The 24689-nt window shown below is 40.6% G+C and overlaps 1 protein-coding gene across 9 annotated transcripts in view; it reads left to right on the top strand.

Moving 5' to 3' along the window:
• ppfia2 (PTPRF interacting protein alpha 2) overlaps positions 1 to 24689 on the top strand; it is a 540387-nt gene that overhangs the window by 232288 nt on the left and 283410 nt on the right. For 8 of the 9 annotated variants that reach the window (XR_006314523.1, XR_006314525.1, XR_006314524.1 and 5 more), the window contains one exon: positions 19149 to 19223. The exons of the other annotated variant lie outside the window; for it this stretch is intronic. Coding sequence is in view for 5 of the 8 variants with exons in the window: in XM_043709676.1 (XP_043565611.1) it covers positions 19149 to 19223 (75 nt within the window). In the remaining 3 variants the exon portion in view is untranslated. The remainder of the gene's footprint in view (positions 1 to 19148; positions 19224 to 24689) is intronic. 9 annotated transcript variants of the gene reach the window in all.

Genomic DNA, 24689 nt, shown 5'->3' with positions numbered 1-24689 from the left:
ACCTTAACCTCCTTCCACCTATCGCATTCCCAACGCCCTTCCCCCAAGTCCCTCCTCCCTACCTATTATCTTAGCCTGCTTGGCACACCTTCCTCATTCCTGAAGAAGGGCTTATGACCGAAACGTAGATTCTCCTGCTCCTTGGATGCTGCCTGACCTGCTGCGCTTTTCCAACAACATGTTTTTCAGCTCCATTACTGACTGTAAATCCTTTGGATCAGATATGACTCTATGCACTTGAAAATCTTTCCTTTGACTCCTGTTGATTTCAGTTTTACCATGCTCCTTGGTGTAATGCTGTCACCTTTCCTCGAATTTGAATGTTTAGAATGTATAGCCATCTAGAGTAACTTCCAAGGTTAATACTTCATTCCTAAAGCATGCCTGCTGCTAGTTCATGTATTAAGTCCTGCACTTCCTGTTTTACCAAGCTTGGCCTCCGACCCAAACACTGATCAAAGAACCAAACATGCATTAAGCACAAAAGGGTAACTAGGGAGAGAATAGGGCCCCTCAAAGATCAGCAAGACAGCCCATGTGTGTAACCACATGAAATGGGGAAGATACTAAATGAATATTTTGCATCAGTGTTTACTGTAGAGAAGGACATGGAAGATAAAGAACATGAGTAAACAAATGGTGACATCTTGAAAAATGTCCATATTACAGAGTCGGAGGTGCTGGATGTCTTAAAATGCGTAAAGGTGGATAAATCCCCAGGACCTGATCAGGTGTACCCTGAACTCTGTGGGAAGCTAGGAATGTGATTGCTGAGTCCCTTGCTGAGATATTGTATCATCGATAGTCACAGGTGAGGTGCCGGAAGACTGGAGGTTGGCTAATGTGGTGCCACCGTTTAAGAAAGGTGGTAAAGAAAAGCCAGAGAACTGTAAACTGATGAGCCTGACATCGGTAGTGGGCAAGCTATTGGAGGGAATCCTGAGGGACAGGGTATACATGTATTTGGAAAGGCAAGGACTGATTAGGGATAGTCAACATGGCTTTATACATGGGAAATCATGTCTCAAAAACTTGATTGAGTTTTTTTGAAGAAGTAACAAAGAGGATTGATGAGGGCAAAGCAGTAGACATGATGTATATGGACTTCAGTAAGGCAGATGTGATCTATATGAACTTCAGAAAGGCATTCGATTAGGTTCCTGTGGGAGACTGGTTAGCAAGGTTCGATCTCAAGGAATACAGGGAGAACTAGCCATTTGGATACAGAACTGGCTCGAAGATAGAAGACAGAGGGTTGTGGTGGAGGGTTGTTTTTCAGACTGGAGGCCTGTGACCAGTGGAGTGCCACAAGGATCTGTGCTGGCTCCACTACTTTTCATCATTTATATAAATGATAATGATGTGAGCTTAAGAGGTATAGTTAATAAGTTTGCTGATGACACCAAAATTGGAGCTGTAGTGGACAGTGAAGAAGGTTACCTCAGAGTACAGCGGATCTTGATCAGATGGTCTGAGGAGTGGCAGATGGAGTTTAATTTAGATAAACACAAGGTGGTGCATTTTGGGAAAGCAAATCTTAACAGGACTTATACACTTCATGGGTAAGGTCCTAGTGAGTGTTGCTGAACAAAGAGAACTTGGAGTGCAGGTTCATAGTTCCTTGAAAGTAGAGTCGCAGACATAGAATAGTGAAGAAGGCGTTTGGTATGTTTTCCTTTATTGGTCTGTGCATTGAATATAGAAGTTGAGAGGTCATTTTGCCTCTGTACTGGACATTGGTTAGGCCATGTTTGGAATATTATGTGCAATTCTGGTCTCCATGCTCTCAGAAGGACGTTGTGAAACTTGAAAGGGTTCAGAAAAGATTACAAGGATGTTGCCAGGGTTGGAGGGTTTGATCGATAAGGAGAGGCTGAATAAACTGGGGCTGTTTTCCCTGGTGCTCAGGCTGAAGGGTGAACTTATAGAGGTTTATAAAATCATGAGTTGCATGGATAGGATAAATAGACAAAGCCTCTTTCATGGGGTGGGGGAGTCCAGAACTAGGGGGCATAGGTTTCGGGTGAGAGGAGAAAGAATTAAAAGGGACTTAAGGGGAAACTTGTTCATACAGATGCGGGTGTGTGTATGGAATGAGCTGCCAGAGGAAATGGTGCAATTACAACTTTTAAAAGACATCTGGATGTGTATATGAATAGGAAGGTTTTAGAGGGATATGGACTAAGTGCTGGCAACTATGAGTAGGCTAGTTTAGGATATCTGGTTGGTGTGGACAAGTTGGACCAAAAGCTCTTCCATGCTGTACATCTCTATGACGCTATGACTATGTAGAGCTTAATGAGATTAAGGATTACTGAGCTATACAGAATAGCTTTCCTCTTAACTACTTGGAAAGTAACTGAAGAACATATTCTCTACCCATTGCTTAGGCCACCCAATTGCTATCCTATAAATAGATGCAAATTAATCAGGTTCAACAATGGTACATTAATCAATTGTTTAATCATGAAACCACAGAGATTTACAGCATGAAGTGAAGCTATTTCATCCATCATATCAATTCTGATGACAAGTAGTCATCCAACTTCACCCTAATTTTCAGCTCTTGGTCAATAACCTTCTGGGTTATGGCAAATCAAATGTATAATCAAGTAGTTTTTTTTAACTGATATGGTCCTGCCATTATCACCTGTTTATGCATTGAGTTAAAAGTCCCACTACCATCTGGGTGAAAATAGATCCCCTTGAATCCCCTCTCAGCCTCTAACCTCTTCCCCTTAAATCTCTGCCTCCTCGTTGTGGACTGTCAAACAGGGAACTGGGATCTTCCTATTCAATCCATACCCCACATAGTTTTTTAAACTACTGTTAGTCTCATCTAAACCACCAGCTCCAAAAATACAACTCTAGCCTACCAAATCCTATCTTATAACTAAACTCTTTCCTCTGATATCATCTGTGCATGTGCATCTCTTTTGTGCAATCACAATATTGCTCACTGTACTCCAACTGTGACATGGCCGCTGCATAATACAATTACACATAACTTCCCACTTCTTATATTCAATTAATTTCTCAATTAATAGATGCTAATATCTCATATTCCTTAGTGACCATTTTATCTTCTTATCTACCTTCAGGGTCTATAAACTTCTAATCCAATGTCCCTATGTTCCACTATATTCCTCAGTATTATACCATTTATTATGTCTGATACTGCCTTGTTAACATTTCCCAAATGCACCGTGTCAGTCTTCCTCAGATTGAATTCTATTTGCCACTGTTCCATCCATCTGATTGATTCATTGATAGCTTCCTATGGGTCTACAGATTATTTTCTATATTATCACCCCTATGGCTATTGTTCAGATCATTGACAAGCTTATTAATCATACATTTTGGAATGAAGCCATATTTTTTGGTATCTGCTCCAAATTCTGTTCCCTAGCTTTTGAATCCAACCCTCTCCCTGGTAATAGTCCAAAATTAAGCCATTTTTGTGAGATGAATTTCTGACCACATATTTGGGTCATTGCTAAGATTATCTATTTCACTTCTGCTGTTTAACTTCCTTGTACTTCATTTAAACTGTTGCTAAAACCCTTATTAGTGACTTTATTATCTCTTCACTTGAATATTCCAATGCACTCCTGGCTGGTCTACCAGACTGAGTCCTCTCTAAATATGAGGTCATCCAAAACTCTGCTGCCTGTATCTTGCAAACAATCCTGTTTCCTATCATCTTTGTACCTATTTAACGAACATGTTGAGCTGACTCTTTCATTTTTTTGGCTAAATGCAGGTTTCCCAAGTTTCGGAGGGATTCTTCTCATGAGGACTGGGGAGCTTTCTCATGATATGTTACCAACACACCTCATTATTTACAAACTTGTCTCTACAGTGTTGCTTACATCTGATTCTAGCCACATCTTACCACGTGTCATTCCTGGAACAACTTGCCCACTCACCAGATATCCTCCAAAAGACCAGCAACTCTGGTACCTTGCGTATTTAGAACATAGAAAAATACAGCACAGAACAGGTCCTTTGGCCCACGATGTTGAGCCAAGGATTAATCCTAATGTAAAATAAAATAACTTAACCTATACACCCCTCAACTCACTGCTATCTGTGGGCATGTCCAGCAGTCGCTTAAATGTCCCTAATGTCTCTGCTTCCAATGCCACCACTGGCAATGCATTCCATGCACTCACAACTCTCCACATAAAGAACCTACCTCTGACGTCTCCTCTATACCTTTCTCCTAATATCTTAAAACAATGACGCCTCGTACCAGTCAATCCTGCCCTGGGGAAAAATATCTGGCTATTGACTCTATCCATTCCTCTCATTATCTTATATACCTCGATCAGGTCTCCTCTCTTCCTCCTCTCCAGAGAGAAAAGTCCAAGCTTATTCAACCTTTCTTCATAAGGCAATCCCTCCAGTCCCGAAGCATCAGGTAAACCTTCTTTGCACCCTCTCCAAAGCATCTGTATCTTTGATATCGTAGGGCGACCAGAACTGGACACAGTATTCCAAGTGTGGTCTCACCAAGGACTTGTAGAGCTGTAGCAAAACTTCACGGCTCTTAAACTCGATCCCCCTGTTAATGAAAGCCAAAACACCATATGCTTTCTTAACAACCCTATCCACTTGGGTGGCAACTTTGAAGGATCCATGTACTTGAACACCCAGATCCCTCTGTTCCTCCACACTACCAAGAATCCTGTCTTAAATCCTATATTCAGCATTCGAGTTTAACCTTCCAAAATGCATCACTTCGCATTTATCCAGGTTGAACTCCATTGCCATTTCTCAGCCCAACTCTGCATCCTGTCTATGTCGCGCTGCAGCCTGCAATAGCCCTTGATACTATCGGCGTCACCTCCAACCTTTGTGTCATCTGCAAATTTACTAACACACCCCTCAACCTCCTCATCCAAGTCATTTGTAAAAACTACAAAGAGCAGAGGCCCAACAACAGAGCCCTACGGGACCCCACTCAACACTGACCTCCAGGCAGAATACTTTCCATCTATAACCACTCTTTGCCTTCTGTCAGCCAACCAATCCTGAATCCAGATAGCCAAATCTCCCTGTACCACATATTTCCCGACTTTATGAATGAGCCTACCATGGGGAACCTTATCAAGTGTCTTGCTGAAGTCCATATACATCACATCCACTGTCGACCTTTGTCAACCTGTCTTGTCACCTCCTCAAAGAACTCAGTAAGATTTGTGAGGTATGACCTGTCCCTCACAAAGCCATCCTGACTGCCATACTTTGCCAAATAGTCATAAATCATATCCCTCAGAATTCTTTCCAAAACTTTGCTGACCACAAACGTAAGACTTTAAAAGCTTCTGTGTCCAGATGAGCACTGGCATACTTAAGCTGCCATACCCAGCTAAGGATGGAATCAGAAGATTTCAGAAGAGGGGAAGGTAACACCCGCAGTTCTCCAACAAGATCCTGGAGGTCCCATTTGATGGAATGGTACAAAGCAGAGGAGATCTGTCCCCAGACGATCAGCAGAAGAAGCTATGCCACCAAACCCAGTCTGAGGTTGCCACATTAGTCAGTACAGAATGAAGGGAGCAGAACAATATCTGCAAGGGTGAATATAGTGAAGCATGAATAGAAAGAGGGGTTGTGTGGGAGGATGATTCATCCATGGTCAGGAACACTCTGGTTTCAAGTAAGGGAACAGTGGATGATATCGCAGTCCTCTTGTCACCATGCTATTTTGTTCATCAAGGCAGACGACAGTCACATAACTCAGTGCACTCCTGCAGTCTCTGGGTAATGAGGGCCATTATATCCCACATAGTTTTCTACCACTGCTGTTTATCCCTGTGCAGAACAAAGTCCCTGATTGCCAACACCACAGTGACCTCTCTTGCCTGGGTTGAGCAGATGACTGGTGTTCAGCAGCCCTCCAAATGCCAGTATTCTGGAGCATTTTTTCGTTAATTAGCCATGCAGGTGTTGCAGTAAGGTGTTGAAAAGAACATACTCTCGAACTTTCTAAGTCTAACATTTGTACCAAGGTGTCAGAATCTGACCTGATGGGAAGTACAGGAGAAAACCATGTCAATGCTTCCTTTGAGGTCTTGGTTTTATTGGCCTCAGAGGTTGAGGAGGTGATTTCTGCCAGAGCTGGCTATTTCACCACTAAGATGGTTGTCATTCTGCCAGTACCTGCAAGGCAAAAAAAAGTGGCCCTCACAACCAATGGTTAAAGGTCATGTGCAGTGAGTTAGACTGCCAATCAAATCACTTTGAGAGCTGCAGTGGAATGAAGAATACTCGCTCTTATGCCATGTCATGGATGACCCAGCATCCCTGCAGGAGCAGTCCAGCTTTTTCCTGTGAGGGCCAGGATTCTCCCTACGCAGAGGATGAGCAGTCGAATGTTGTGATTCCCATCATCCCCCCTGCCTGGAGTCCTGAATCACAAAGAATAGGCCACAAGTCTCATTCCATTGAAAATGCCCCCTTTTCCCCCTCATGAACATTGCCACTAATTATTTTTTCTGCTATGCAGATCTCTAAAGTCTGTGCATGACATCTTTTACTGGAAACTCTCAGTGATTCCAATATATTGAACCTTTGAGCGGCTGCACAGCCACACATCTGAGATTGCATGTTCTTAGAGGGTTGGTGAGCAGGTTAGTGTGGACTTAGTGGGCTGAACGGCCTCCTTCTGTGTTGTAGGGATTCTCTGATTCTATTCTATGAAACAGAAGCTAATGTGTTATCATGCCAATTGACATGTACTGAACCCTTGAGCGGCTGCACAGCCTTGTATCTGAGAATGACTGTTCTTACAGTGAAGTTTCTGAGGTCAGATCTGACAAATTGACCATTGCCAAACCGCTCGATTGACTTAACCCGACAGCGTCAAAGGAGAAGTGCTCAAACCTGTGAAAATGGCTGTACAATTCCCTGACACTATTAGTCCAATTCCCCAGACTGACCACTATGCGGCCACCGGAGTCACTCTGACCCATTCTCTGGACTGCAAAAACACAGATCCTTGACTGAGTTCATCTGACTGTAGCTAATCTTCTGGATTGATATAAGGCAGTGCTCTTGACTTATTGTGCTGAGACCCCATAGCTGACAGGTGCCTCAATGAATTTCTATACCTGACATATGCTTCCTTTTTCTTAACCAAACCCTCAATTTCTTTAGCCATCCAGCATTCCCTACACCTATCAGCCTTTCCTTTCACCCTAACAGGGATATACTTTCTCTGAACTCTCATTATCTCATTTCTGAAGGCTTCATATTTTCTGGCTGTCCCTTTACCTGCGAACATCTGTCCCCAATCAGCTTTTGAAAGTTCTTGCCTAATGCCGTCAAAATTAGCCTTTCTCCAATTTAGAACTTCAACTTTTAGATCTGGTCTATCCTTTTCCATCACTATTTTAAAACTAATAGAATTATGGTCACTGGCCCCAAAGTGCTCCCCCACTGACATCTCAGTCACCTGCCCTGCCTTATTTCCCAAGAGTAGGTCAAGTTTTGCACCTTCTTTAATAGATACATCCACATATTGAGTCAGAAAATTTACACACTGAACAACTTCCTCTTCTTCTAAACCCTTAACACTGACAGTCCCAGTATATGTTTGGAAAGTTAAAATCCCCTACCATAACCACCTTATTATTCTTACAGATAACTGAAATCTCCTTACAAATTTGTTTCTCTATTTCCCGCTGACTATTGGGGATCAATATTACAATACCAATAAGGTGATCATCCCTTTCTTATTTCTCCGGTCCACCCAAAAAACTTCCCTGGATGTATTTCCAAGAATATACTCCCTCACTACAACTGTAATGCTACTCCGCATCAAAAATACCACACCCCCTCATCTCTTGCCTCCCTTTCTGTCCTTCCTGTAGCATTTGTATCCTGGAACATTAAGTGCCAGTCCTGTCCATCCCTGAGCCACGTTTCTGTAATTGCAATCATATACTAGTCCCATGTTCCTAACCATTCCCTGAGTTCATCAGCCTTTCCTGTTAGGCCTCTTGCATTGAAATAAATGCAGTTTAATCCATCAGTCCTACCTTGTTCTCTGCTTTGTCCCTGCTGCCCTGACTGTTTGACTCGCTTCTTTTATCAACTGTACCAGTCTCAGATTGATCTCTTTCCTCACTATCTCTCTGGGTCCCACCCCCCACAATAATAGTTTAAATCCTCCTGAGCAGCTCCAGCAAATCTCCCTGTCAGTATATTAGTCCCCTTCCAATCCATCCTTCTTGTACAGGTCGCTTCTACCCCAGAAATGATTCCAATGATCCAAAAAATATGAATCCTTCTCCTATACACCAGCTCCTCAGCCATGCGGTAGTCTGTTCTATCCTCCTATTCCTACCCTCACTAGCTCACAGCACCAGGAATAATCCAGATATTACTGCCTTATTCGCTTTCTTCTCCCCTCAGAATCTCATCCTTTTCCCTTCCTATGTCATTGATTCCAATGTGTACGATGAACTCCTGCTGGTTCCTCTCCCCCTTGAGAACATTCCGCACCCTCTCTGAGACATCCTTGATCCTGGCACCAGGGAGACAGCACACTTGATTTTTCACTGCTGACCACAGAAACGTCTGTCTGTGCCTCAGACTCGAGAGTCCCTTAACACAATTGATCTCTTGGAATCCGACATACTCCTCATTGCATTAGAGCCAGTCTCAATACCAGAAACTTGGCTGTTCATGTTACATTCACCTGAAAATCCATTACCCCCTACATTTTCCAAAACAGCATACTTGTTTGAAATGGGGATAGCCATAGAAGACTGCTGCACTGCCTGCCTACCTCTCTTACTTTTCCTGGAGTTAATCCACCTATGTGATTGTATCTGCAACTTTTCTCCCTGTAACTGCTATCCATCACATCCCCTTGCTCTTGTAAATTCCTCATTGTCTCGAACTGTCTCTCCAACCGATCCATTCGATCTGATAGGATTCGCAACCAATGGCATTTATTGCAAATATAATCCTCAGTAACACATAAACTCTTCCTAAACTCCCACATCCGACAAGAAGAGCGTATCACTCTACTAAAGGCCATTTTTGCTTCCTTCAATCTACAGACCCAGAAAATAGCCCTATCTTATTCCTGTACAAAACACTGTTCCAGGCCAACTTAATGCTTACGCCTTTTTTAAGCTTAATCAAGAAGCATATCTCACTAAAACATATAATTAACAAAGATACCACTCTACGCACTGCGGAATTACTGTAAGACCACACTTAAAAATATTGACTTATCTGCTTCTGTGCTGTGGCCTCTCCCAAAGAGGTTCCTCCAAGATTAGTTGTGAAAATTAGCACAACAACACAGGACAAGGTAAAGCATAGATGTTACTCACTCACAGATAGTCACTAAGTGAATGAATGCATAGAGAGAGCAACAGCAGTACTGAGATTCAGCCTGGTCCAATCCATGAGATCTTCCTACAAAGTGCCCTTGCAGCAGCTTTTCAATCGTAGTTGCCAGTGCACACTGCAATGCAAGTCTCTGCTTCCTAAACCTCCTGCAAAGATATTGAAGAGGTGTCCTGGAGTGTTGGCAAATGTTGGATGCTTTTGTCCATGAATGAGAGGTGTGTCTGGCTAGTGCCCATGGATCGTGCCCTGAGATGCTATTTGGTGCTGAGCAATATGGAGGCACACCACAGCAAGGCACAAACTGGAGTCTCCAGATAGTTACTCTGACTTCCACGTTGACATTTTTCGATGTCAAGGTTGTTTAGCGAGCTTGGTATGATGGGAAGCTGAATATGAATGAGACAAGTTGGATTTTCATGAAATATTTAATGAGAGTCAATCTCCCTAAATTGGCAACTTGATACTGCCTTGCTAGATACTGCCTGCAAGAAACTGCCTGGTGAGAAATGACCCCCATTCTCATCTAAAGCATAAAAGATGGAGTGAATGCTCTCAATTTCAAGATAGATCTTGTTGAATTCCTTGTCCAGCTCTGTCTTTGATGTAGGCACTGCAGTGGAGCGACTTATAAAACTTTTCACTGTATTTTTCATGTAAACGTACATGTGAAATAAATTTCTATTTTATTCCTTTCAAGTTACACAATCGGCTATATTTCTCAGACCTCTATATGATTTCAACCCTTGATCTTAAAAGTCTCATTCCTCTATTAAAATTCTTTGAATACCTTGCCCCATCTATCTCTGTGATCACCTCCATAGAGGTATATCTGTGCTGCTGACATGGCCATGTCTTTAATTGCTTCAATTCCAAGCTATTGAGTACTCTTCCTATTCCTCTCTGCCTCTCTATCTCATCTAACTCCTTAAAACTTAACACTTCAATCAAGCTCTTGGTATCTTTTTACATGGCTCAGACTTCCTTTATTTCATAATGCTTTTGTGAAGTGACTTGGGATGCTTCATTCTTTACTGGTACATAATAAATATATGTTGTTATTATTACGACCTACCAACAGAGATTTATTGTATTTTAAAGATCTGATCGGTTTTCTTCAGAAGCAAGATGACACAATCCTGAAGGAGTTATATGTCTTATTTTAATATATTTATAACTGAGGAACATAATAAAGGTGATCTCACTCTGCAAATTATTTTGTCTTAGTATATGAATCATACATAAATAAAGTGGTTGTTGGTTTGAAACTGTGCTGATTTTAGCATATCTTTTTGTCTTTTCATGAAGAAAGGCATCATTTATGATTTTGCAAGAGCCAACACATGAAGGAACAATTCTCTTTTTAAAATTCTTAACCCATGCAACTGTTTAGTTAGATCGTTGGCAGTGAGTTATCTCTTCCACCACTTACAGAATAAGATAACAGCTTTGTGGACTGAATGTAGCTTTCAGAACATCAAATGCATTGTTGTTGAACAGTATAATTTTGAGTTTCAGCTGATTTAATCTCCTGCCACTTTCTTTCCAGATTCAAGTTGGAACTGCACATATTTTATTTGTGAAGTTTGCTTTCTTGGCTTATGCAGTAGATTTGTGTGATGCCAGGTTCTAATCTTCCGGCAGAGTTGAAATTATTCTGTTACTGTCAACCAGCCAATATTAATGATCCTGTTTGTTGCAATTTACAGTTTCAGTTAACTAAGAGTAAAGTAACTTCTTAAAGTGAACTGAATTGGTAATATTGTTTAGTCCATTTTTTGTAAATTTGAAATGTTTGCAAAGATTTTTAGAAATTTCCAGTTATGATTTTGTCAATTTTTGTGTCACTTAGGTTTGATTTCTGGTGTCATGAGATCATTAAAAAAATACACACCGAAGGGGAATATTTGGGCTATCATGCCTGTACTGGTTCTTTAAGAGAAACTGAGCCAGATTTTGAACAAGTGAAAATCACACACGGATTGCCACTTTGCTACTTTTTTGTATTAAGAAAGAGCTCTAATTTCTGAGAGGTGATCTAATCTGTACCCCTTCAGAGATGCAGAGCGTATTTTAAATCTGGCAGATCCTTCATAGTGCAGGTTCATAGAATCATGTAATGGAGATGCCCTTCCATAGGAATACATGTCTACAGAAATAGTGCCAGAAGTCTGGAGGATAGCAAATGTTGTCCCCTTGTTCAAGAAGGGGAGTAGAGACAACCTTGGTAATTATAGACCGTGAGCCTTATCTCAGTATGGGTAAAATGTTGGAAAGGATTATAGGAGAAAGAAAGAAAAGAAACATAGAAAAAAATACAGCGCAGTACAGGCCCTTTGGCCCTCGATGTTGCGCCGATCCAAGCCCACCTAACCTACACTAGCCCACTATCCTCCATATGCCTATCCAATGCCCATTTAAATGCCCATAAAGAGGGAGAGTCCACCACTGCTACTGGCAGGGCATTCCATGAACTCACGACTCGCTGAGTAAAAAATCTACCCCTAACATCTGTCGTAAACCTACCACCCCTTAATTTAAAGTATGCCCCTCTTTATAGCTGACTCCATACATGGAAAAAGGTTCTCATGGTCAACCCTATCTAAACCCCTAATCACCTTGTACACCTCTATCAAGTCACCCCTAAACCTTCTTTTCTCCAATGAAAACAGCCCCAAGTGCCTCAGCCTTTCCTCATACGAACTTCCTACCATACCAGGCAACATCCCGGTAAACCTCCTCTGCACCCGTTCCAGTGCCCCCACATCCTTCCTATAGTATGGCGACAAAAACTGCACACAATACTCCAGATGCAGCCGCATTACTCTTACCAAAGTGAATCACCTCACACTTAGCTACATTGAACTCCATTTGCCACCTTTCTGCCCAGCTCTGTAGCTTATCTATATCCCACTGTAACCTGACACATCCTTCCTCACTGTCAACAACTCCACCGACTTTCGTATCATCTGCAAACTTGCTCACCCAACCTTCTAGCCCCTCCTCCAGGTCATTTATAAAAATGACAAACAGCAATGGTCCCAAAACAGATCCTTGCGGAACACCACTAGAGGATTTATAATCATCTAGAAAGGAATAATTTGATTAGGGATAGTCAACACAGTTTTGTGAAAGATAGGTTGTACCTCGCAAACCTTATTGAATTCTTTGAGAAGGGGACCAAACAGGTGGATGAGGGTAAAACAATTGATGTGATGTATATGGATTTCAGAAAAGTGTTTAATAAGATTCCCCATGGTAGGCTAGTGCAGAAAATACAGAGGCATGGGGCTAAGAGTGATTTAGCGATTTGGATCAGCAATTGGCTAGCTGTAAGAAGACCGAGGGTGGTGGTTGATGGGAAATGTTCATCCTGGAGTTCAGTTACTAGTGGTGTACTGCAAGGATCTGTTTTGGGGCCGCTGCTCTTTGTCATTTTCATAAATGACCTGGATGAGGGCATAACAGGATGGTTTGTAAACATGCAGATGACTCTAAAGTCAGTGGAGTTGTGGACAGTGCAGAAGGATGTTGCAGGTTACAGATGGACATAGATAAGCTGCACAGCTGGGCTGAGAGGTGGCAAATGGAGTTTAATGCAGAAAAGTGTGAGGTGAGTGATTCACTTTGGAAGGAGTAGCATGAATAAGTAGTACTGGGCTATTAGTAAGATTGTGACCATTGTGGCACAGACAGACTCACACAGGATGGTTCCTCAGACCTCTTGGCATCATGGTAGCCCACAAACCCACCAACAAACTAAAACAGCTGCGAATGAATCTGAAAGACCCTATACAGACAACAAGTAAAACTAATGTCACTTATAAAATACCATGCAAGGACCGTAACAAACACTACATTGGACAAACAGGCAGGAACCTAGCCACCAGGATACATGAATATCAACGAGCCACAAAATGACATGACCCTCTCTCACTAGTATCCTTGCTTATAGATAAGGAAGGACACCACTTTGATTGGGACAACACATCCATCCTAGGACAAGCCAAACAGAGGCACACATGAGAATTCTTAGAAGCATGGCATTCCAACCTTAACTCTATTAACAAACACATTGACTTGGACCCCTTTAACCAACCCCTGAGAAAAAGAACAGGAAATTACATCACCATAGGAAATGACGTGACCGCAGGAAATGAAATCACCAACCAAGGAAACCTAAACATATAAATAGAAAGCAGGAAACATCTGCAGCGCTTCTTCCAGAAGCTCACTGAAGATGTTACCTAGTATGGTGACAAAACATCTGAAAATGAACCTTCCAGTTCAGCGAGCAAACCTACAGGCAGAACCTTAACCTGAGCTACAAATCTTCTCAAAACCTGCTAGAAAAATCTTAACTTTTCAAAGCTCTTCTCATAACTGGAGTTCTTTCATTTAATTTTCCTTTCATGGAATGAGGGTGTTGTTGGCTCAGTTAACATGTATTGCCCATTCCTTGTTGCCCTTGAGAAGGTGGTTGTGAGCTGCCTTTTTGAAACACTGCTGTCATCATACATATATAGTGATGTTAAGGAGGACATTTCAGTGTTTAAAGCTAGCAACAGTAAAACACTGGCAAAATTGTTCCAAGTCAGTTTGGTGTGTGGTTTGAAGGTGAATTTGCAGGTGATAGTGGTGGTATTCCCATGCATCTGTTGCTCTTGTCTTTCTAGGTGGTAGAAGTTGAAGCTTTGAAAGATGCTGTCTAGGGTGCCTTGTTGTGTTGCTGTGATGTATCTTGTAGGTGGTACACACCTGCTGTCAATGTGTGTCATGATGGAGGGAGTGAATATTTAAATTGTCGATGGAGTGCTAATCAATCAGTCTGCTTTGTCCTGGATGGTATCAAACTTCTTGAGCAACAGTCCATATTCTCCTCCCTAACAATTATGGTAACCCATATGTACTTTTAGGAGAAAGTGAGGACTGCAGATGCTGGAGATCGGAGCTGAAAATGTGTTGCTGGAAAAGCGCAGCAGGTCAGGCAGCATCCAAAGAACAGGAGAATCGACGTTTCGGGCATAAGCCCTTCTTATGCCCGAAACGTCGATTCTCCTGTTCCTTGGATGCTGCCTGACCTGCTGCGCTTTTCCAGCAACACATTTTCAGCATATGTACTTTTAATCAAGTTTAACAACTGGCCCTGTCACTTTAAGAATTTGCTTAGAAACATTGAAACATCTGCACTTTTCAAAATGACTATTTATTGTATGTTCTATTTCCATATTGTTTTTTCCAAAGTAAATTTATCACACACTGCTTTGTATTGTATGCTACTTATCTGTTTCTGCTTATTGAATCATTATGGCTTTTATTCTGAAGTCTACAAATATCACCATTGCCTTGTTTACTAACTTTTATATGATCAGCAAGCTTAATAATGCTTCCTGATATGTTAGTTTATAAATGGTATTCATAATAACTGAAAAGAGTAATGTATCCAAAACTGACACTTGGTGAAAAGAAATCAATCCATTACCACCTTCTGCTTCCTGTAATTAATCCAATTCTGTATCAATATCATCACTTTCCCCTTATTATTATTTTTCAATAACAACAATATTTTGGTCTTGTACTGTAGAGGATTTGGACTGATTGAAGTATTAATGGATTGACTATGCTATATTGCCCCATAGTGTGCAGTCTAGGTGGGTTAACCAGGGAACGTGTGGAATTACAGAGATAGAGTGGAATGCTCTTCAGCAAGTCGGTGTATGGGATGAATATCTGCACTGTAGGGATTCTATGATTCTATATTGATTCTAATTATAAACCATCTGTTATGATTTCTGTCAAGGCTAACAATTAAAAGTATAGAATTTTGCAACAAGCAAAACTAATGTTATTTCCAAAAATACCGCGCAAGAACTGTAACAAACACTACATTGGAAAATCAGGCAGAAAACTAACCACCAGGAAAAATTAACACCAACTAGCCACAAAACAACCTGACCCTCTCTCACTAGTATCCTTACATACAGATGAGAAAGGACACCACTTCGACTGGGACAACACATCCATCTTAGGACAAGCCAAACAGAGACACGCACGAGAATTCCTAGAAGCATGCCACTCCAACCGGAACTCTATCAACAAACACATAGAGTTAGACCCCATCTACCAACCCCCTGAGAAAAAGAACATGAAATGACATCACCACAGGAAATAAAATCACCAATCCAAAGAAACCCAAATATATAAATAGAAAGCAGGAATCATGTACACTGCTTCCCCTGAGGCCCACTGAAGATGTTACCTAGTAGGGTGATGAAATATCTGGAAATGAACCTCTCAGTTCAGCAAGCAAACCTACATCCAGAACTACTACAAGGTCTCTCATTTAGCTTTTAAATCAACTACCCTCTTTGCTCCCTCTCCAGTTCAGTCATGTCCTTCCTGTAGAGTCGAGATTGGTGTTTAATATTGTCCATTCATCACCGAACTGACTTTATGATGGAAGAAAGGTCATTGATGAAGTAGTTAGGCATAAAACTACCTTGAAAAACTCCTGCAGTGATGTTCTGTTACTGAGCTGATTACCATTGTATAACCGTAACCATCTACCTATGTGCTAGGTAGCTTTTGCATCTGCTGCAAATGCTTGCTCTCTCCAGGTTTTCTTACTGAACTTTCTAAGGGGAAGAAATTTCTTTGCTCCCTAACACAAAGCATTGGAGCCAGGAGATGTGAGTTTAAAATTCTCTAACTTTATTCATGCACACGTATACTTATACAGTACTGTGAGCTGTACACACATGATGAGCACATAGAAACTGATAATTGCTTTTCTTTGTCTAAAGTTAAGACAGGATCGATTAACTCTGTTGGCTCAATGGCTAGGATGTGAAGAATAAAATGAACAGGGTAGCTTCAATCCGCATACTGATAAGGCAGTGTTACCTCACAGAAGCCCAACCTTCTCACCTTGCCACATATTGATGTCTGCCTGAGGAAGGAGTGGGGACTTCGAGAGCTTGCAGTTTCAAACAAACCTGTTGCACTATAACCTGGTGTCGTGTGATTTTTGACTTCATCCACCCCAGTCCACATTATATTTATGTAGTTGTTACCCTCAGGCTGTACATAATCAATTGTCTTTCTCTAATGGACACAGATGCCTCTTGTCCTCTGTGGACTATGGCCTCTTACATTATATTAAGACATAGCATAGTGACAATTGTAGTTCAGTTTTAGCTGACCTATAAGCTAAAATTAAAGAGTTTTCTCTTAGTTTTAGATTTAGCATCCAGATCTTTTGAGTATATCTTGCTTAATTTATACAGCAAGTAGCTGCTTAATTGGGTTAGGTGTAGGGTTATTTCTACTTCAGTTGTCCTATACCTTACACAATGTTCTTCTCGATGCATTCATTTGAATGATTTCGTAAATAGATTTAGAAACAATTGCCTCACATTTTTTGTGCAGGTTCTCAATGGAAGAACAATGTTTTGCCAAGGTTTCTGTTAAAGTTATGACAGGAGATTGGGAAAACCCTATGCAATTTTTCCCACAGCTCATGAAATAATTTACAAAAACTAAAATACAGGTAAAAATAACAGGTTGATAGCCTGTGTGTCTTAAAATAGTTTGAAAACAGACCAATAATTGGCTATATTTTTACGCTGTAACTAGTGGACCTCATTTCCAAATGAAATAGCATTTGTATACCTTCTGAAATGTCATAAGTGCATACCTGACCTATTTTGCAAAATACTTTTTTTGGTTTGTTGATGCCCTAAATCTTGAATCTGTGTATCATATTATTATTCATTGCAGTTATGTAAGACAATGGACCAATAACTTCTGCTCTTTTGCTTAAAAGTTAAAAGAAAAAAAGGAGAATTAAAGGAAAGAAAAGGTAAGAAATGAAAAGAGAGAAATTCAAAATACTGGTAGCCCAAAAAAATCAGATACTCACAGGGACATAAAACATTCGGTTCTATTGTTTAGATGCAATGCAATATAGGTGCAATCAATGTGGGCATCACAGTACCTTGTAACTGCCTACTCAGATTCATCAACAGGAAGGGCTTCCATTTCCTCAGCATTCTAAGACAACTATAGCAGCTTCTTATCTTTATGCACTCACTTTCCTGGCATCCTCTACCATTCAACACTGCCTCAAAATTATTACGACAAAATTGTGTGGTCAGTTCCTAGGGGACAAGGAATAGCCTTTGAAGACATGACTACTTATCTCTCTGGAAATCTTCAAACAGTGATATAGAGGCAATTTAGCCAATATCACCTTCTCAGTAGGACAACCATTGTACAAGCTTCTGAAGATATGGCATCTGGACAGGTCTGATGGCACCCTCCAAAAAGGTCATGCTCTGTCACTTTGGGCTGCATCTTTTCTGAGAAGGCTGTTCACAGAGCTGTGGACCTCAAGGAAAGTCATGCCCTGAAAGAAGGAGTTTAAAATTTAAAAGAGAGCTCATTAGTGGAAGAAGAAGATTTGAGAGAGGAGGACGAAATAAAAGTGGAGGATGATATTGAACATAAATTAATTAAGGATCTCCTGATTCAGCAACATTTCAGCTGAGTCCCTCTGACCCAGGTTGAGGAGTGTAGCATGAAAGGGAGTTTGAGATACATATTAACACATACGTGTAAAATGCAGCTTGGAATATACAGTCATTTAGCACAATGAAAGGAAGCTCATCTGGCCAGTCACCTTAACCTCACTGAAAAGTATCCATCATCTCTTTGACTATCTCATGCCATTTTACTTATCATGGAGATGTTAATCGTAGTTCCAGAAGATGGCTTAAAGTGTCCTCAAGTATACAGTATAAATATAGGAAAACAGTGGACAATGACAGAGGGAAGATGCCCCGTGATATTCTCAGTGTTTTGCACCGGGCCTTTCTGGACAAGACTGCCCTCCTTCACAGTTTCTGACATTAGATCCAGTTTGGCATCAATGAAGAGAGAGGAAGCCCTGCTTCAGAATTTAGGTAACCAACTCTTCACTGACATCGTGACTCGTTTTCATGCTGTGGAAAATTTCAGCATAATTTGAAAACTTCTTTCTCAGAGCAATCAGCAGTTATGGCTGCCATGGGAGTCCAAATCAGTGACATACTTCTTCTAACCCATCTCCATTCCTGTCACACAGTCTTTTTGAACAGGAAATACATCTTCATATTAGTTAAGGGTTCACACCTCATGGAATCTCAACTTTATTCAGTTTACTACAAGAGGCATGTTTTTGACCCAGTTCCTTTTTCCTGCCTCTGTGGTGAAAATCCAACCAATAGTGTTTGATTGTCAACCTCACAACTTGATCCTTACCATACTATTTGCATGTTATGAGATAACCATAATTAGGTAGTTGAATTCAATTTTTTTACTCTCAATACTTATAAAGGAAAAACTTGCATTGGAGAAGTTATATTTTCCATTGAATGCCGTTCGGTTAGATACATGCTTGACAAATTTGAGTGCTAGTTTAAATCCCAACAGTTTAAACTAAATATTGCTGCGTTACCAGGTTGGAATATTGCAGTATTGTGCTTAGTTTAACAAAGAAACAGCTGAACCTGAAGTGTACTGAATGCATCAGTACAGAATTAGAAGATACCCAAGACAGAGGCAAAAGTGGACTAAACTGAGAAATTTGGATGACTTACTCAGCAGTAACATTGGACCTAATTAATCACTTACGGAACCATAATGTTGAACTACATTAGTTCAATAAGTAGCACTACGATGCATTTGCACAAGAAAATGCCTACAATTTATACAAATCTGTTGTCTTTTGTCTGAAGGTGAGGGAACGCCTACGAATTGCTCTGGAGAGGGTTTCCACACTGGAAGAGGAATTGGCAGCTGCTAACCAGGAGGTAACAAGTTTAAACACAATTCTCTTCGGTTAGACTAATTTTGACTTTATTTTACCACATACCGTCTGGCTTAGAGGACAATTTCATGAAATGTCACCAAATTTTGAGTTATATTCAATAGACTCTAACCAAGCTTCACTGCTACCAACGTGTGATCGCAGCAACATATTGTACCACCAACAGTAGAATCAAATGGGTATTGATAATAGGCAGTTGTATTTGTTTGTAATGTTTCCTTTGAACCTAAACTGTGAAATCTGTTATGGCCACTTATATGCTAGTTTATTGAGACATCATCTATCAGTACTTACAAAGATATTGCAGACGTCATTTGTGTAGCATCTAATATTTCAATAATTTTTCTTTGCACATTTAACAACAGTAAAACCAGTTTCAGTTTTAGAAATCAATGGATAATTTCAAAATTGCATTCATTGAATGTGAAAGCCACATTTGAATACTCTGTGGTTCAAACATTAGGATATTGCAGGGAACAAATGTATTTTTTAATGTATTCATGAAATGTCAATGTCATTGACCAGCCTGCCTCTAATTGTCCCTGAGAAGGTGTTGGTGATTCTTAAACTGCTGCACCCTTGTAATGTAAGTAATCCCATAGTGCAACTGTATAGGGAATTCAGCATCCAGAAACACTGGAGAAGAGGAGGGATATTTCCAAGTTAGGATAGTGTGTGATTTGGAGAAGGATTTTGGCTGATTTTTTACTTTTGCAATAAAAACAGGAGCCAAGCCTTTGTCTTAATGCCAAGCAGTCACTGTTTGAAATTTTGTCTGGATTGCTGCTTTAATTGTCATGGAGACAGGTTCCCAGTCTAATTAAGGATGGCAGGTGGAGTCTTGAAATTGCATTATTTTCAGAGTGACAAAGATCCAGTCACATAGTATAAAAACATAGAAACATGGGAACAGGAATAGACCATTCAGCCTTCAAACCTGTTTTGTCATTCTGGGTTATGGCTAATTATCTAACTCAATTCCATATTCCCACTCTATACAAATTATCCCTTATTGTCCCTAATAACTAAAAATCTATCAAGTTTGTTTTTGAACTTACTTATTAACTGAATTTCCACAGTCCCCTGGGAAAAGGAATTCCAAAGGTTTTATCACTGTCTCAGTGAAGATGTTCCTCCTCATATCAGTGCTAAATGGCTTACATTTTATTCTGATATTTGCCCCCAGCAATAACGCTCATAACCAGAGGAAACATCCTTTCTGCATCTACTTGCTAGTCTATTTTAAAAATTTTGTAAATTTGTATGAGATTGCCTTTCATTCAACTAAATGTGCCCACTTTCCTTAATCTTGACTCGTAGGTCAGTCCCGCCATCCAAAGGATCAGTCTGGTTAAACTCCATTGCACCCTTTTTATAATAAGTATATCCTTCTTTAGAAAAGTGCACCAGAAAGGTACTCGGTACTCTAGGTACTGTCTAACCAGTGTTCTATACAACTGAAGCAAGACTTCTTTGTTTCTGTATTCAAATCCATCTGCAATTAAGGCTAGCAAACCACTTGCCTTCTGGATTGCTTGCTACATCTGCTTGCTAGCTTTCACTGACTTATGAACAAGAATGTCTAGGTCCCTTTGAACAGCAATATTTTCCAGTCTCTCACCATTCAAGAAATACTCTAAAACCCCACCCCCCTTCCTCCTATCAAGATAACATTTTGCAGGGCCCAAGAAATTGAAGGAGCCAATGGAGTGAACAAGGATTATGCGTGGTTGCAAAAGAGCAGAGCAGCCTCATGGTTTCAGAAGGTGTTCCAACACTAAAGAATATACTGTCAGACACTCAGCTTCATTGAAATGTCCCAGCATCAATGTCGACATTAAATGCATCTCTCCAGGTTGGTGGTGGAGCTATGTGACATGCTTGGGCAGGAGTTGATGCCATTGGAAAATGACAGACAGCTAATGACTTTAGCTTTAAAAGGGTATGGTATTCACCTTTTTAATCCAATTTCTTCCAGGAATTATTATTTGGTGTCTCTCAATCATTGTCTAATCACTAAAAACCACGTACTGTCAGGCTGACCAAAACATCAGGTTGATGATCAATCAAGCCAGAAATTGAGAAGGAAGTTGGCCTCAAGGCCTTGACCGGAATTCCTTAGTTGCTGGAGATAATTGACTATATTCATATGGCTGTCAAGTCTCCCTCAGTGCAACTAGATGTATTTGTGAACATTCCTTGAATGTTCAAATCATCTGTAACTACTATAAGCATATCATGCAGTTATGTTGCAAATTTCTGGGAAGCAAGAGCAACTCATACCTTCTTAAACCAATTCAAATTCTTCCATATGAATGCCTATGTGGCTGTATCCTCAAGGACATGGGGTTTCCTAACTCACAATCCCACAGCACAGGATAAATGAAATTGCTGTCCTAAAAGTACAAATGGCAGTAAACAGTCTATTTAACTCCTACAGAGAAGGTTTAAATGCCATAATACATCTGAAAGAAGCCTTCAAAGACATCCCACAAGTTTATTATCTGTTACCTATTACAAAACCTCATGCTGTAGTAAGAACTAATGCTGGAACCAGAGGAAGACACTGAGTGGAGAACAGAGGAACATGACTATAAGGTGTTGTCACATGATTAATGGAGCTGGAATGTAGTGCCCATGCACCAGACAACATTATGTGTAGAAAGGAGACTATACAACTCTCTGATCAGCAAATCCATTACATGAGGTCAGAGTAAGGTCCCATTGAAACAAGAGGTTCTCTTGCAGAGGCAGTTTTGGTGACCTTTTAAAAGATACCCTTACCAACTCTCTAAGAAGTAGGAGGAACAGCAGACCACATTATGTGTTAATCTTATGCTACCATTCAAGATGATTGTGTCTGATCTAGGGCTTCACTTCTCACCTGCTGCCCTCAGCTGTCTCGGGTAGGGAATTCCAAAGGTTCACAGGTCGTTAAAAAAATTCCCCTCATCTCAGTCTTAAACAATCTGCGCCTTACTAAGAAATTTGTTCCAGATTATCCTTAAAGAGAAATCTCTCAGAATCTACCTCGTCAAGTCCGATCATAAATTTCATAGCATATGTCAAGGTTTTCTGTCAACATGCATTGTAAGGCATTCACCTTTGCACAGTATCCAGCACATGTAGCCATTGTCAATATTCACAAGTCATTATCAGTTATATCACAAGACTTTTAATTTTCAGCACATTAAAGTCCTTTGCATTGAACAAGTAATTATCATCAAGTGAAATACCGAGTACCTTGCCATGCATTTAAATGTTGACTTACTGTAAATTTTATGGTATACTTTCCCTACACCTATAGTTGGTGTGATGGTCGCCATCAACCTATTTTTGTTCTTATTAATGAGATGGCTGTGGTTAGCACCCTATGATGCATGACCCTGACAAATTAATGCCATCTGTATCTGTGCAGGATTGATACAATCATTGGATCAGCATTGATGTTTGTTGTTATCATCAGAGAAGTTAAGGATCCATCTTCCAAGATTAAAGTGCCTTGAAAGAGACCATTGTTGCTTTCAGCCTGCCCTTTCACAGCTCTTCTACTTGTTCCCTTGCACCCCTGAGTCACCCGTTGCAAAAGGAAGATGAGTAACTGGACCATCCCACATACTTATCACCAAGAAAGATGCCATGCTGTGGAGGTCTGTGTGCAGCATTACATTCACACAGTTCTATAGTCCATTTATCTCATCAGAAGTGTTGTCCCCTCTCAATGTCATGTGGAAACATGGCACCACTCATGGCATAGATGGACATCTACAATGTTTGTGGATGGGAATATAATGCCTATGGAAACTTCACAGATGTTCACACATTTTAAGCTGCTCCTTAAACTTCTGCTTTGTTGATAGTACCTGAGGTCCCTCATCTACATGAAGCTGAGTGTGGTTGGGCCTTTCCTCATTTCTCTGAGGCCACAACAGTTTTTGCCTTTGTTATTTCCTTCTGTTCATCTCGGTTACGTTCAGCAGGTCATGCCTCATCTGTACATATACAACAAAACCAACTGATGTGAGTTTATTTGCACTGATGGAGAATACAATGGAATAAAATTGAAGTGTCCTGATATGACAATAGATTAATTGAGCTGAGAAGTGAACTAAAAAGTCTAATTTCTTCCTCCTCTACCTCAGTATCTGCTGGAGGGACCTGATTTAAGTGAAACAATGGTTCCATCAACCGTGAGGATGGCTCATGACCCTTAATCTGAAACTTCTTCTGGCAACAACAATCTACTCTGTATAGCTTGCTAATGGTCAAAGGAATGATGAATGACAGTAAGCACTTTACAGGACTCCAAAGCCACCCCATCATCAGTGACAGTCTACCCTGTTGCAGTTTACCCAGGGTCCATGTCCTCTGCCTCCACTGATGTCACCATCCTGATGAATAACACTCCACCTCCCATGCATTAATGCCCTATTGTATTGTGAGCAAATCTTTTCAGAAAGCATTGACATATGTACTCTCATTGCAATCTCATTGCTTATCAATGCTTGTCACACTGAGGGACTGTAAACATAAATTATTTGAGTGGTATCGTGTGGTGCATTTTTAACCATCCAAACATAGTGTTCACTGATCTCTGACTATGATCTAGCCAGTTTAGTTACAGTGTTGGTGTTTGGTATTGCCTCATGCATTAGTCTCTTATTTCATGGGCTGGTTAATTCATGTTGTGTTTCCAGTATGTGGTCTTAAGTGCCACTATCTTTCAAGACAGCAAAAGCACATAAAATTTATTTGGTTTTGAATTCATATTCTTGCAGCCACTTCTCTGCTACGGACTTCCCCTGCTATTTTCACCTATGCTTTCTTCATTAGGCTTGCTTGCCTCCTCTTCTTGAGTGTTCGATTTAGGACGTCCTTCCTTTGCAGCATCACTGGATTTTGAAGTGATTTCTTTAGTTGAAGCAATTTCTCTGGAATGACCATTAATCTATACCACTTCCTTTGAATCTTTTCTCTGCAGCATGCCTGAATACTGCAGACTTCCATTTAAAATGACTATGATTCATCTGCCATCTGAAATAACTCCATGAAGGCCTGTATTCCATCACAAGTCACTCTTTATTTACATGTACATAGTAAATAATACTGACCCAGCTAACACAGAGCCGGCTCCTAAAATGAGCAGAACCCCTGACATTCCTTTTTATTTAGTTTTTCTTATTTTTACTACACTGTACAGCGGTAGTTCTTATTTTCTCCTCCCACAACACCTATGTTGTGTGTGCATATGTGCAGTGACGCAGTATGAAGACACCATATATAAAAACCTTTATTCAATATTTCCACCACCAGGAAAGCTGCCATGTGCCAGTGAACTCAGCACCGCCTTCTTGACCTGCAATCTTCTTCCCGACCTCTCCGGCCTATCACCCTCACCTTAATCTCCTTCCACCTATCGCATTCCCAACGCCCCTCCCCCAAGTCCCTC

Source organism: Chiloscyllium plagiosum, chromosome 19, assembly GCF_004010195.1.
Source record: "Chiloscyllium plagiosum isolate BGI_BamShark_2017 chromosome 19, ASM401019v2, whole genome shotgun sequence".
In the NCBI taxonomy this organism is placed as follows: Eukaryota; Metazoa; Chordata; class Chondrichthyes; order Orectolobiformes; family Hemiscylliidae; genus Chiloscyllium; species Chiloscyllium plagiosum.
This window is presented reverse-complemented; position numbering and strand designations above follow the sequence as displayed.